At 37.1% G+C, this 16,158-nt stretch overlaps 1 protein-coding gene across 2 annotated transcripts in view; it reads right to left on the reverse strand.

Moving 5' to 3' along the window:
- LOC134529802 (venom protease-like) overlaps positions 1 to 15,370 on the reverse strand; it is an 18,614-nt gene extending 3,244 nt beyond the window's left edge. Inside the window, exons 1-5 of one of the 2 annotated variants that reach the window (XM_063364258.1) lie at positions 15,069 to 15,367; positions 10,984 to 11,096; positions 8,789 to 8,895; positions 5,025 to 5,287; positions 1,655 to 1,824 (exon numbers count right to left, since the gene is read on the reverse strand). In XM_063364258.1, coding sequence (XP_063220328.1) covers positions 1,655 to 1,824; positions 5,025 to 5,287; positions 8,789 to 8,895; positions 10,984 to 11,096; positions 15,069 to 15,123 — 708 coding nt within the window. In that variant the 5' untranslated portion in view covers positions 15,124 to 15,367. Of the gene's footprint in view, positions 1 to 1,654; positions 1,825 to 5,024; positions 5,288 to 8,788; positions 8,896 to 10,983; positions 11,097 to 15,068 lie in introns of both variants that reach the window. The other variant, XM_063364259.1, reaches the window with a different exon arrangement.
- Between the last annotated feature and the right edge of the window lie 788 nt (positions 15,371 to 16,158).

A 16,158-nucleotide genomic window follows, 5' to 3' on the forward strand; every position in this document is an offset into this window, starting at 1 on the left:
GTGTCCTTGTTCCAACATGTATCATTTGAAGCTTATTCATATTTTGGCATATATGAACTTACAGGGTGTAAGTGTATCTAGAATGAGTGTTTTAGATGATTTGCATTATCTAAAGAAGCAAGTGGATGGTTCTCTCACAAATGCTGACATATGTTATTCATCAAAACACCCAAGTTTACTTCTCTAAGATAATCCTGCAGTGTGGCTTCTTGTGAGCCTGTTTCATTTGAAACAAATTCATGTTAGCTTTTGTACAATTTTCTGTGTCAACAATTTTGGGTTATGGCAGCTTGATCCATCTTTCGATTTCAGGTTTTTAATTGTGTACAGTGCTTCCGCTATTGCCCTACTAACCAGCATCTGTTAATGGTTAATTTTACCTTGAGAGGGAGTAACTCAATCTGGACCTTTTGAGAGTAGTGAAGTTGACTATGCGGAACCAATTTATATTTATGTAAACAAGTTCCATCGCTGCCATTTTCATTTCTTTTGTCACCAAAGAATCACATTGAGCTAGTTCGGAACTTTACTTCTGATAGATTTTTTGGTGATTTTGACAAGTTTTGTATCTTTGTTCCAATCTGTACTCAGACTGCGGTGCTAATTTTGTGTGAGCAGCCCAACAGCTTACCAATATTTTCAATGCATTATTCAAATCTCCAGTGGTGGAGAATTTCATCACTGGTTACTGAATTAAGTTTCACTTTCTACCCGCTGCTAGTCATCATTAAGGGGGATTGTGGGATGTGGCTATTAAGTAAGCTAAGTACCACCACCATGTACGCATGATTGGAAATCAAGTCTTCCTCTTATGAGAGCTGATGGTGCTTTGCACCCGAGTGGAAGCCATTCTTAACTCGAGACCCCTCACTCCAATTTCATCTTATCCTGTAGACTTGTCAGCACTGACACTAGGCCACTCCCTCATCGCTAGACTACTTGTAGCTGTACCTGAAACTGCAGACCTGACAAAAGCATTTACTTCATCTTATGGTGGAAGAGGGTGTGCACTCTAGCTAGACAGTTATGGAAAAGGTGGCATCTAGCACATTTGCAGCAGTTACAACCTAGGAGTAAGTGGCATGCCTAACAATCTGGATTAAACCCAGGAGACCTTGTGCTTGTGGGCGAGGAGTGAACACCACCTCAAAGTTGATGTTTGTCAAGAGTTACGAAGGTGTTCCCAGAAGCTGATGGTTGTGTAAGAATTACTGAAGTGCACACCCAGAAGAGAATATTGAGCCAGTTAGTGCACGTGCTGTACCAGCTTCCTGTAAACTGGTACACTCTAAAAAACTATTCCTGTTACTGTAGAGACTGTTTTGTGGCAACAATATGAATTGTTCTGCAGGACATTCTGCCTTTTGGTATAAATATTGCGTAAATATTGGTGATTTATTGAAAATGTACTTAGTGTCAATGTAAACAGAGGAACTTTATAGTAGTTGCTTTGAAATCAAACATTCTCTTTATTTGCAACTGAATTTAAATTTCCTAACTTTTTATTATGGTGGTCATTCATGCTTGATAATACACATAACACTTTAAGAACATTTAATTTGGAAGGAACTAGTTATTAAGATTTAATTTTATAGCATTCAAACAAGTGAATACAAATTCACAGTACAAAATTTAAACATAGTAACCTACACACCTGACAAGCATCCTTCCCGCCTTGTTCATCACCTGCACAAAGCTGTGAGTCTATGATGCCACGTGGATAGCTTCTGCGTAACGCAGCTGATCGTGAATATAATGCACTGCACTTGCTGCTGTTCATAATCGTTACAGACACTTCATGAAGGATGTCGGTTGAATCTCCACCTGTAAGCAGAATTGGAACACTAGATTCTCGCTTGTAAACGTGGCTCACAGCGAAACACTTCAGGCAGGGCTGTAGAAACAAAGAGCCCGGGGGCAAATAATTTTGTCGGGTCCTTTCACAATTACCTAATATACTACAACTTTTAAAACCCCACAATCAAAAAAAAAATCTTAAGTTTGTAAACAATTCCTTGGCCATAACTATAATCATGAGCCACCTGTATCTCATAACTTGTAAGGTTTCCAGTAAATTCGACTAGCGAAATAATTTTAATTTTCATCGTACTATCCGGGTAAACTAAACATAAAAATTCATCTTGAAACTCAACCGAGCTTCCCTAATGTTCAAGCCCCAAGGATTTTGCCCCTCTTAGCCCACTCTCTCAAGTCTCTGACTTCAGGCCACATTAATTCAAAGTACAAAGCCTCTTTTATCTATAACTTTAAGCTTACATGTATAAAACTTTCCTTAAGTTATACCTCATTTGAATCAGAGTTCTGGAGTATAAGTACCCAAATTTTTAAAAAACTTGTGTTTTTTTCATTAACATCCTGCAATATATTAAGATATAAAATGAGGTAAAAAAGGTATTACAGGTTTAATTGAGAGTTTTGAAAACTCAAGTAGGTAAACCTTAGCCCATTTAAAATTTTGACCAAAAAATTAGTACATCAGTATATGAAACATGTCAAAGATAAGCTGACCGTATGAATTTTTTATGCTTTACAGACGATATTCATTTCTTTCCGTACTTGCATGAAAGGTCTCAGCAAAACATTTGTTTTTAAATCATTACACAATTTATCTGCACATAATTAGGTAAATAAGTTAATTTTATGTAAACTTTTTTATTTCATTATGTATTATGACTAAAATGTTCTTTGGCCTACCATATCTTTACAATAAGCACAACAGCACAAGCAATCTTGCATTTCAACATAATTTGGTGTAAAGAAATAGCAAATTTTAACTTTGTTGCCTTCTCCAATTTGCCTTTTTTATTATTATTTAGAATAATACCTGATATTCTGAAATTTACTTTCTTTAATGTGTTACATCAGCCAAAATGCAAAATACCAACGAACTTACGGTGTAAAATGCCCCAATATATAATGAAAAGAACTGCAATTGGCCACTCTTGGGTAAACATGCAGAATAGAGCTGTAGCAAACCGTATGTATTCGATACTGAGTAACGGGTGCGCCATTTAGTACCGAGTAACGAAATGTTACACACGAATGCATTTTGTTACTCACATTTTTCATAGTATAGGATTTATCGTTAGAATATTGTTTAAATTTTATTGTCAATAAATAATTTTCGACACCTATTAGTAGCTTTTTCATTATAATCGACGCATAATGGATTGCGATGTTATTGTGATATAACATAAGCTCATGGTTAAAATTTTCAAAATAGTAAATTCATTGCAAATTTAGTAAATTCTGTCAACAGTTCACTTGTAGTTCTACACTTTACCTATTAAATCAGATTAAATTTAGAATGACTTAAACACAAGTCTGGTTCAAAATACGGAAAAGTGAAAAAATGCACCTTACGCAGTTTGGTATGTAATGTATTAAGTATGTTTTCTACAAATTATGAATGTTGTGACGCCGTGATGCCATACTGTACGCGTACGCAATACGACTCAATTCGTTGCTCTAACATAACATAGCATGTTATGAGGTATCTGAAGCAACGAGTAACGTAACGATACGATAGTAACGAGTACTAATTGTTATAGTAACGAATACATACGGGTACACTTTTTTTCGTTACTTTTACACCTCTAATGCAGAAGGAGTAAGCTAATACATACGGTAGGTATAGTCATGGGCGTCGCAAGGATATATTTTTTGGGGGGGGACTTCAATTGATTTAGTTGTTGAGGAATATCCATCCCTTGGAAAAAAAAGCTGGGAGGCCGGGGGTCCTCCCTCGGGAAAATTTGGGGTTTGAAGGTGAAAAAAGGTGGTTTTTAGGCATTTTTCTTTCCTAAATATTCTAATTATAGTTGGTTGTAATATATAATTTATTTTTTATAAAAAATATTTTCAGAGAACAAATTTGTAAAAACACAGTGCTCTAATTACCACCATTGCACTAAATGCACCATGTGCAACATTTGGGTTATATCACAGAAATCATATTTTTAATATAACTACGAAACTAAATATATTATTGGAGGGGACGAAATTGAAGACTTTTATTATTGGGGGGGGACGTGACCCCCCCTTCCCCCCCGGTTGCGACGCCCATGGGTATAGTACTGCCCTGAGTGCCACGACTGTGTGGCCTCGGCTGACTGCCGCAGGACATCACAGAATCCCTGTAGCACACAGGCAAGGGACAGGGGAGGTAGCGCACCGACGTGGCAACAGTGTAGTGTGGGTTCCCTCGCTTCTTTCGTGCCTTCGCTAGTGGTTGGCTCTCTTCGCCCTCCCCAATGGGGTTTGAGCTCTTTGTTCACTAGCTTTGTCTGCCCAGGTTAGCACCCTGTTTAATCACCTTTCCTGACTATAGGACATGTCGCCACTTTTGTGATTGTTGTCTTAAAAACATTTCTTACTAACAAAGATGTTTCAATGTTTGAAAATGCTGTTACAGTAGAACCCTGTTATAATATTCATATTTATAACATTTTTCTGCTTATAACATTGTATTTTTCAAATCCTGACATTTTCCCCATAATGATGTGTATTTACATCCTGCTTATAATGTTTGAATTCTGAAATCAAAGAAATGCAAAACAAAAATAAAAACCTCTGTGTATTCAATATGTCAATTGTACATATGTTTGCAGTTACATGTCTGTTGGCGCCGTCATCTTGGAAAACAAAATATAAAATCAGATGTATGTATGGAGTTCTACAATATATTAGTTTGTCAACCTTTTTGCGATGGCTCATAAAAAATATAATAAAGTATTATATTGCTTTACGAGTTTAATTTACTTTAGTAGTAGATAGGAATTTACAAAAAAAAAACTTGTTCAAATGGTGAAGGAATTGGACACATACATTTCCACTCTAAATGCTATTGTGAATGGTGAGACAATTTTACGAAATGTGACAGTGTGTCTGCAAAAACAAAGAAAACAGAAGCTGTTACATCTATGTGACAGTTATCATTAAAACAAATTTACTTGGATGTCTTATTTGCTACTGAAAAATAAAATAAACAAGACACATATTACCGAAGAACTGGTGACCCCATCCAGTAAGCATGGCACTTTGTCCTGTGTTTACAGAGTGAAGAACGGAAGGCAGGCAGACTGGCCTCACATATTTACTAAAGCTGGCATTACGTCCCAGGTGGAGCATGGCAATGTCATTGTAATTTACTGGTGGCGAGTATTCTGGGTGCACCGATATGAAGCTCACTGGCAGGTCAGCTGGGGCAGATGGCTCGTGTTCACTTGCAAAATCAAGCTCGCCAACTCGTACCACATCAGGTTTCCTGCAAACCAGAGTTAAGCTTTAAAAATTTTCCAATGACAAATTATACTTTGTTTCAGGCAGGATGTCCACAAACTATAATAACTGACTTGGTGAATGACCACTGGGAACAAAATAAACAAAAAATGAAAACAAATAAACAGAGTTACCCACTATTTGTTGACCTATTGCATGACTCCTATACAAAAATTTTGAGAAAGTTATTTTATTTATATGAAAGGTTGTTAAAGAATATGCCCTACCTGTTTAGAATGTTAATGAAACTAGTTAAAAATTCAATCTTGTAACAACCCAGATTACAGCCTTCCTCATGCAATCCAGTAATAATAATTTGTTATAAATATTTTGGTCATATTTCAGGTTAGATGTAAAGTTTTTCCTTTTAAAAGTTTTTGTACCTAAACGTTTTTATTTTTAAAATTCATAGGTTTAATTTCTACAGTGGCGTAGCCAGGATTTGTGTATGGGGGGTGTTAAGAAGCATGGCCCCCCCGTATTAAAGCGGGGGGTCCGGGGGCCCTCCCCCGGGAAAATTTGGATTTTAAGGTGTAAAATAGTGCTATTTTAGCAGTTTTAGGTTCTTAAATTTAAATATTGTAATGGTAAAAATTTTATTAATTTTAATATGAAATTTGTTTGAGTGATGAATAAGAAATTAATTAAAGATTTGATGCTAAGGGGGGGTTTGAACCCCTAAAACCCCCCCCTGGCTACGCCCCTTTCTAGTAATTCTTTGTGTGGGAAGGCATGCTGAGGAAATCTCCTTCGTTATTTCCACGACCGAGGCTTTGTTTCACACGCTAGGCGTGTGAGTCACTGTCACGGGAGTGTGTGAGAGAGAGAAAATCGCTGCGTCGTGGGAACAGAAGTAAGAATTTCGGGGAAGCCTCTGTTGCCAAGTGGCGTGATTGACTGAAAATTACGTCAGCTAGCCCAGGACACTGCCCGCACAAAGGGGAGGAAGGCTGTAAAGTTAGTCATTGTCCGGGACGAGAGATGGTGGTCTGGCGATGGCTCGCATAATAATGTTTTATTAAAGTACAACTTTGCGGCTACGGTCCGGGCGACGCCTTACAACTTTTTTTTCTTCGGACATTTTAATTTAATTATAAATTTTTTGACTGTAGTCGTAGGCAAAGCCCACCGCAAGGCGACAAAGCCGTCGCTGCCCCGAACTTATCCGGGCAATATAATGTAATTCGTATTAAGAATCTACGTGTTTTTTCTCCTTTCTTGAGGTACATTTCAATTTTTTTTGTGTGTGCTCTGTTGTACGGAATATAGTGTGGTTTTTACATGAATAAAATAAAAACATTGAGTAAGAATTTCTTCGTGACCTGCCATATAACCTGTATGTTCCACTCATCACCTAATTTTGAGCTAGCCGGAGGTGGTGACTGGTGAGTGGTGACTATCTGGAAAGGACATGAGCGGAGGCCCCCTGGCCCCAAATTATTTTACAAATAAAATGAACAATTTTTTTCAGTCGAGTTTTCCAATAAATAATTTATTGTGAAATCAAGTAGATTCTCTTAGTATTTAATAAACATACATAAATATAATCGGAGACAAGAATTATATGAAATTAAATTTTAGTGTTAATGAATATTTCTGTTAATATTTAACAATAATATAATCATGTATGTACAAAGTAGGTACTGTAGGTAAAGGTAAAACAGCGAAAAAATAATATCAAAGGATTTGTGGGGGCCCTCCGTTTGTGGAGGCCCCGGGGCTTTCGCCCCGATTGCCCTCCCCTAAATCCGTCCCTGCATCTTCCCAGTAATAAATTACGTAGGTGGCCCGTTCATGTGCAACCTAATACAAGAATAAAAAAAAAGCACGTGTAACTCGGTACACGTGATAGAAGTGAAACTTCATTGGGAATTCATACCTCGACTCGTAAGTCCTATATCGTGAGGAGTAAAATGGCAGAGAGAGAGAGAGAGAAAGAATACAATTTTCTAAAAAGAACACTGTGCGGGGTTTAATGGCTTTCATTTATTTTCAAGTACTTATTAAAGAATCCTTTTTTTTTTGTATTTTTAGAAATTTGATGAAAATAAAAATTAATGACCACACATGATTTAACAAAATTATTACTCACTTCAAAATATATGCTCAGGATATCAATAACTATTAAACAATCAATAATGATAAATCCTTACTAATATTATAAATGCAAAAGTAACTCTGTCTGTCGCGCTTTCACGCCAAAACTACTGAACCGATTTAAATGAAATTTTGTACACAGATAGTCTAGAGCCTGAGAAAGGACATAGGCTACTTTTTAATGCGAAAATAATGGTTGTAAGGGGTTGGAATAGGGGGGATGAAAAGTTGTATGGAAGTATCATCATTTTTAGAGCTAGAAGCTTGAAACTTATTTTTTAGGCTGTTGATTCGATATAAATAAATATGGCATTCAAAGTTTGTAAAAGTTTTACTCTCAAGAGTGTAAAATAACAATAGGGAATAGGGGATGACAGTTTGTATGGAAATATGCAAGGTTTATGTGAATGTTTTATAAGTTTGCGACAAGAGACAAAATATTAGAGGTATTCTAATGCAACATTTACGGAGTCAATACAAAATGTGAAACTGAAGTTAACGCGAGTAAGAAACTTGCCAAGCACCGCGCCGTACACAATGAGCGCTGTGCAGCAACATGGAGAGGGGGGGGGAGGGGGTGAGGCGCGGCGTGGTACGGCGCGGTGTAGGTGGGAAGATTTTCCTAAGTGTGCTTAGCCGAACGGGCAGACACGTATGTGTCGTTTTTGTGAAATAATTAGCCGAAATAATTAGCCTAAATAATTAAAAATGCTACCCAAAGACACTATACCACGCGGACGAAGTCGCGGGCACAGCTAGTTAATAAATATTACTCACTGTTGAAATACACCACAAAGAAAAACTGTACAGGTTACTCTAAACGATTCTGCCATCTGGAACATGCCAAATCTCTGAACAAATATGAAATTCATAACAGGTAGCGTTATTTATGTCGGGGAATGCAGGGACTGTCTCAACAGTGCTCTCTACGCTGCTGGTTGAACAAAGAGGAACGCGAGGGTGCTGGTAGCAGATATAAAATTCAAGGCATTCACAGCTGACTGTATAGGATACCTATATCTATTTTCTTAAACAGGCACGTGCGTACACTCTCTGTCTTATTATTTTATTCATCTATCTCTCTCGGTTATATATATATTTTTTTTGATCGGGAAACGAATCATCGCACAAAGAGGAGAACAAAAACGAGCCCAGCAACGTATATGGCATAGTGCTCTTTATATGTTTTTGGCTAAGTACCTATTCTATGTCCTTTTGGCGTCAGAAACGTTTCACAACAATGTTTCACGAAAACGTTACATTAAAATTCAGCCTTTAAATTTTACGTTCATTGCGCCCAAAGAAGTTTCACTTCAAAAAGCTTCGGACCTTGATAGTGGGACAATGAGCACACGATACGATGATAGTTAAGTCCAACCTGGAGCTCTACCTTCGGACAACGCAGTGGGCGGCTGTTAGCACCTTGTTGGACTGTATCAATGCGCCTGCGCAGTACCAGTCCACAGAACCGTTGACACTTCTCTCGCCAACTGCCACCTACGTAACAAACACACACACACATCAGTAACCTGCACACGAACTTCCTGTCAGTGTTACAACAGCAATGATACTGAAATTATCAAAAGGCTACGTTTTTCGATTGTGCGATGATGGAATAATAGATTCGGGTTAATGTCCCTGGACAGGCCCTGAATAAACCCGCCGAAACGTTTCTCAAGGCCGGACAAAACTACATCGTAAATCTTAAGTTGTTTTCAAAATTCTTAGCTGCAATGAAAACACGATTTTAATTATGTTTTTTTTATGTTAATCACATCATTCTAAGTTGCCTATGCAGAGAATTTGCAAGGATAGTATCGTAAATTGCTGCTAGATATACAAATGTAAAAGCTACGATATTTTATTTTCTAATGTTTGACCAGGTTTTTGTTTCAATAAAAAAAACAATAGTTTTTTCGTTGCTTCTAAAATTAAGCACATCTAATGATTCCCTGGGTGAACTTGTTAGTGAAAAAAGCGGCTTAATTCATTGGCTTGTGTGTGTATTCTACTAGCCAATCACAGTGTGGAGATCTACCGCCGCACATCTGAGCCAGCAAAACGCGGCTGCCAAACATTAACAAAATCTAAAATTGATGAATTCGTTGGAAAGGTATTCAAACGTGTTATTTACTGGAATAAAATACTCGTGAATTATTTGCGCAATAAAGCCCCTGAATTGGTTTTTCTTGCCTGCTGTTAAAAGAAAAATATAATTCGTTTACCTTCGTGCTGGATCGTGAAGTTAAAATTTGTAAGATTAAGGGCTTAATTTTCCCATTAGAGTTTAAAGACCCATATTATAAGAACCATAGGTACACATGATAATTTCTGCTTATTTTCTTTGTATGTTAATATACAATCAACAATTTTGCAGTTATAATTTTAACTTTCAAATAATAGTAGACTAGACTTAAAGCTGACAAAATGTAGCTATTGAGAATTTTTCATGCCTTTGCAAACGCTTAACTAAGACATTGCGAAGTCAATATTTTTGTAACGATTTATGACAAAACCACCAGCCAACAGCATTTTATATAATTATGATCACATTAGCCTATGCTAAAATTTCTTACTGCACAGGAGACACTAGCTGCCACTGGAAAATAAATGGCTGAAGCCTCTAAATTCATTAGGTAATAAAAAGAAACGTGGAAAGAAACTAAATACAGATAGTAAAAGGTCAAAATAAGAAATAAAATGGTAAGGTAAGCAGTGGGGATGTTTAATTTACAGTTACACTCACATATGTTTTTTACATTCGTATAAGTAACATAAAAAGTTATTACTGCATTTTGAAATTCAAGAAGGAAAAATGGTGCTTTTTATTACTGTCTCGTTATATTATGAAGAATTTGCCATACATTTTCCAATAATTTTATTGTATATTTTGACTCCATATTTATTTTTCAAATAGAATTTCATAATTAATTCTTGTAAAAATTACATTTTTTTAATTTTAGTACAGGCATTGTTTTCTTGTTAATATTTTTAGCAAAAGAATTTTTATCTATCTGCATTTGTAAATAAAATATTCTTTTAGATATTAAGTCAAGCGAGGAACAGAGAGGCAGTAAAAACTTTTGACACTGATGTCGCAAGAATTTGTAGGCAGTTAGGTAACACTTCCAATGAGTCCTAAGGGCTCTTTCATTTAAATAAAATCCCATTAAATCAATCATGTTTAATAGTGTCAGAAATTATGAATTTGTAAAAAAAAAAATCAAGGTTGAATTTAAAACTGAAAAGATCTATGTAGGTATAACTAGGTAACACAGTGAGAAATTATTTTTTATTTATTTATTTATTCCAGTTGCAATGCAAGCAGAACATGTTATCATTCTAAGATATACAGCATACAAGATAAGTTACCTGCGAGTCTAGGTGTGACAAGAAAACATCGTGCAACTGTCGATTTCTGGACTTAAAGCGGCTAAGTTGGCGGAGTGGGCGTGGCTAAGCAGATAAAGTAATATTATACAGCGTAAGAATTAACTTGAAACACTGAAAACTGTGAAAAATTGTTCTATTGTAGCTCTTACGCTTCTAAATACATGGCGCGCAGTTAAAATGCTCTTTCCTTACCATCCAAGGTGATGATGAAGCCGTTCGCAGAGGTATTCCGCCAATTATTTCACTCGCAAATTTCCCTTGCAATGTGTGTTGTGGAATCTTGTTATGGACAGAGACTGCACACTCTAAAGACAAAAGAATACAAGAAAAATTGCCATACATACTTCTTTTTTTTTTATAGGCTACCGCCAATTACACAAAGTAACTTGATCCAAGAAAGAAATTAAAAAAAAAAAACCACAGTATGTCAATGCTTGTATCCCAAAGCACTGATGAATATACCACAAGACTCACTGGAAAACACGAATTTATTTATATCTATAATAAATCATTTTATTTTCTATGAAACCAATTTTCTATATTCAGTTAGTTTCAATTGAGTGGCCAATTTTTTTTTAAATTTCTAACTCAGTGGATTTCATTATCATGAAATAGGGGATGAACGATGCAATTAATAGAAGTAATTCAAGATGTTTAAATATTGTACTTATAGAGATAAATTTGACGCAACCTTAAAGATTGATATTGGGCTCCAAGGCGCTGACACGTCGAACTCGCGACCCTCGCCACACGAGTGTGATCCCTCGCAGTCAAGGCCACTGAGGCCCAACTTACTTAGAAATGAACCGTGAACGCCTCTAAGCATTTTAAAAATTCCTGCCGTAGGGCGTATCTGCAAGCCACTGGTTCACGGTTTAATTTCATAAAACAATATCTCAGAGATATTTAGAATTTTTGCTTCCAAAAATTGTTGTTATTCTTCCTGCAAAACTAAAAACTAATAATTATTTTCAAATGAAAAAATATGTTCATATTTGGCTACATAATTTAACTGATGAAGAGATGGCTTTAGTATTTAAGTAAGTTTTATATATTGTTATAATTTTGTACCTGTACTTTACTTAATTACTAATTTTTATTTAATTATATTTTCATTTATTCATGTAACAATGTTATAATTTATAATTATTTTTCCTTTGGGGCTTTACGTTCCGCCGCTACCTAATGAATTGCCAGAGTTGAGACACAGAATTGAAGAGGCTATTGCTTCCATTACTCCTGACGTGTTAACCAAAGTGTGGGAATAATTGGACTTCAGTTTGGATATGTGACTATAACTAAAGGTGCACATATTGAACATTTGTAAGAAAATTCAGTTTGGTTTAACTTCAGTTTGATGTGTGGTTTGTAGTAAATAGTTTAAATTAAACCGTTAAAACATAACGTAGAAAACTGGGACATTCTGAATTTTGTAGTAAATATATCGAATTGTTGGGAAAGCTTCGGAAAATAAATTGTTGTGTTTCGGTGGCTGGTTCATGATTCCTGTAGGCAGTCCGGCGTGCCTTTTGCCGGTGTTCGTCGATTCTTTTGGCCACTCTTTGGTAGCGCGGTGTGCAGGTGTGGTTGGTGAGAAGCCTAAGATGTCCATCAAGTTCTGTCCCTGCCCGAACACGCCCGAATATTCACCTTCGGCCAACCTCGGGATTTGTTTTATTTTTGCGCAGGAAAAATGAATTCAAATTTTAAAAGTTGTCGGTTAGGTTAGCTACATTAAACATTTTAAAACACTATGGACGGTTAGTTAGGTTAGTATAGCTACATTAAAATAAACAGAGAAATATAAATATACTAGATAATGCCCGGCATGCGTTGCAATGCCTCAATCAATTTTTTTAATTTTTTAAACGTATACTAAGCATCTCTCTTTATCTCTCTAATTCTATCTCTATAACTCTCTCTATCTTTCTATTTATATCTCTATCTACATATCTTTCTACATATATATCTCTATATATCTTTCTAGCGGACCCGACAGACATTGTCCTGCCCAAATGTACTTTTTGTGAGATATGGATATGGCGGTAAGTATTTCTACGCTGGACATTTTGTATCTTCTCATTATACATACCCCTCATCTTGGGCACGCCACTGCCGTTACCAAAAACCTTTCCCATGGTTACGCAGAAGGCAACAACAATGCAAAAGCCCGTTGCCATGGAGGCTAATTATCAACAATGCTTAGTTTTTTTTGCTTTTAAAGCGTGTTTTTTTAGTTTTTTCTTAACTCAGAATCGAGATAAAATATCCAATTGTGAATCTAAACCATCCTCGAATCCCCGTGAACTCACACAAAAAATTTCATCAAAATCGGTCCAGCCGTCTAGGAGGAGTTCAGTGACATACACACGCACACAAGAAATATATATATATAAAGATATAAATTAGCCCGAGGTTGGCCGAAGGTGAATATTCGGGCGTGTTCAGGGAGGGACAGAACTTGATGTACATGTTAGGCTTCCCGTGGTTGGTGCGTCTGAAACCGGGGTAAATCAGTGTGGTGTGGAGTGGCAAGGTCTAGCGAGAGAGTGGCACACTCCCTTGGTGCTTGCGAGCCGATGGACTGCCTGCATCTCGGCCAGGGACAGAGGAGCTGGGAACTCTCTGGACGAGCCACGGTGGATGATCGTATACAGAATGTTCGGCAGTTGAGTGGGGGGAAAAGGCTAATGGGTGGTGAATAATGGCGGAACTAGCAACTTGTGTCAAGGAACATACGGGTACGTATGTCCTGAAACGCAATTCCTGCAAAGTATCAGCCAAATTTGAAATTCCCGCGCAGTGGGATCTCTTCACTGCTGGCTAAGAGGTCGCGCGATCGAAACCTTGTGACGATCAATTGCTCTGTGCTAAGAAGACGGCGAGTTGGGTGCAGACGTAGGCGCTACAAAATTTTTCCAAAGAATATTTTTTAAACGTTTTCTTAACTTGTTTCGTTTAAAAAATCGCTAAAACATTAATTAAGCCTTTAGTGCGATCTAATGGTATTGAACAAAACCACCATTGTCTTACTGTTATTTCACATGAAACTTTAAAACAGAAGAAAACTAACTTTCAGCAATTTCGCATAAATTTTGTAAAAACAAATCCGTTTGATCGCAACAACTGTCGTCCCCCCTCATAAACAGCAAGATACAGGATCTTCGATGAAACATTTTTAAGTTCGAAGATTTGAAAGGGCATTCCACATAAAACCTGGTTGATCTAACAGGATGAATGAATTAGCCACAGCAAAACGTCACGCTGACAAGTCGACAAAGGGGAGCGTCATTGAAATGCAGCATTGGCGGAAGGGATTTGATCCGGGAGAAGGGAAGTAGGGAGGTGGTACCCCGATATTACGCTACACCATCTCACGGTAGCGTCCACCAGTTTTCTCAGTTGCGAAATATTTGGGTCTGGCCTCGTCGAGAATCGAACCAGCAACGCCTTGGCTGGAGGCGTGTTATGCGATCCACTTGACTATCGTAACTCCTATGAAATATACGTTTCAATAATTCATTAAAAGGCATGTGGTTAAATTCAGTGCTGAAAAGTTAACAACGTTAAAGTTTAGCTACTCCTTACAGTTGGCCAAGTAATTGACGATTTTATTGATTTCAAATGCGACTCAGTTTTCTGTGAACTATAACGAAGTTCAAAAATTCGTTTGTATGATGGAAAAAGAACTTTACTCCATTTTACTTATACACTGAATTTTACAAGGTAAATCCTTAGACATTCAGTAGCCAAATATATCACTTGAACTGCAAAACAGAGCTTTGTAACAAATTAAATGGTACAAGCCTCTGCCTTGTATTTTTACAAGTGATTTAAGTAGTTGACATTTGAGTTTCCAAGCATATTCCACGCAAAAGTACAAAAAAATTGAGTAATAATAATAAAATGTCAAAACAAACGCATGTTTGTGAATGGGTCTCTCTCACGCTTTGCGCAGTTTGGAAAAAAAAAAAAAAAGGAAGGAAAATATTTAAGAAAAACGAGCTGTTATTAAAGCTACGCCCACAAATATACGGTAGATAATTTTTATTTTTACTTCCATTTACATTCAGTTCGTCGGTCAGTGATAAGAAAATGTAAACATTGCGTAAATAATCCGCCATAATAATCAACCTTCGAAATGAAACAATTCCGGTATTGAAACTATTTAGTTTTCAGAAAATCACGCAACACTTATCAGAGTTGTGGATTTTATGATGCTTATGCTCACGAAAGCGTGTAGGTATAATGAATCACCGGGCGACACCGAGGCTTACCTTCTCTCTGGGACAAGTGGACAGCCAACTGGAAGATCAGCTCCCAGGCATTCATGTTCGCGAGGCCGAACCACAGCGGCGACTAAACTGGCTTCGACGTTTGCCTTCGACTGCGGCGGGCATTCCATCTTTTTTTTTTCTTTTCTGCCGTTCCTTTCAGGTCAAGTTGCACAGACGCCGGCGGGTTGCTTATTCTTCTTTTTTGTCGTGCTTGACGCGCGAAAAATAAAAGCAAGAGGGAAAATATCGCCGGCTTCTCGGAACGAAAAACAAGTGCGCACATATCCATAATAATGGCCTGTCACAGCCTCAAGTCGTTAAATGAGAAGTGGTTTGAGTGGGCGAGTGCTTCCCTATTTGTCTTCTGGCGCCTCGCGCGAGCGAGAGATGCCGGGACACTGCACTGCGAGAAGCAGGCGCTAATTCGTTCGAGCGCATTTCTCCGAACAGACTGGAGAAAGTAGGCCTGCTCATTAAGGTGGGTCGGACCTGTATATCGTCCAAACTTTGCTTCCTACAACAAGAAAAAAAAATCAACGTAAAAATCTTTAAATCGGTTGACAAATGCCGGTTGCTCATCGTACTACATTTATAATAATTAATGGATTGAAAATTTATTTTGTAAATAACTTTAATTAATTCTACGATCGACACGCTATAGTATCTTACGCTTATTTTGTGGTTCAGTAAAGTTAGATAAATTAAAACCTCATTAATATTGTCATGTTTTCCGGTCACGCGATGTAGGTATTCGAAAAATTGGAACTTACCAAATTGTTGCAGGTTTCATTGTGTTAATCACATTACAGATAATATTATTAAAACTTTTCTTTACCATGAAAACGTATTGGCCAAAATTATTCAATTATGAAAATAAAATTAAGAAACAATTTCAATTTCGTCATTTTCTATACTAATACTTATAGTAGGTACCTACTATGCGCAACCGTGCGATGTCAACTCGTTTTTAGTAAAAATTCGTTGTTTTTTCCAGCCAATCACATTGCGGTGTCGGAGCACGGCCCTGCGCAATGGTAGAACAAGAGAATCCTAGTTACGACCGCGGCTACCATGGATTTGACTGTATAGT

The sequence above is a fragment of the Bacillus rossius genome, chromosome 2 (genome assembly GCF_032445375.1).
Source record: "Bacillus rossius redtenbacheri isolate Brsri chromosome 2, Brsri_v3, whole genome shotgun sequence".
Classification (NCBI taxonomy): domain Eukaryota; kingdom Metazoa; phylum Arthropoda; class Insecta; order Phasmatodea; family Bacillidae; genus Bacillus; species Bacillus rossius.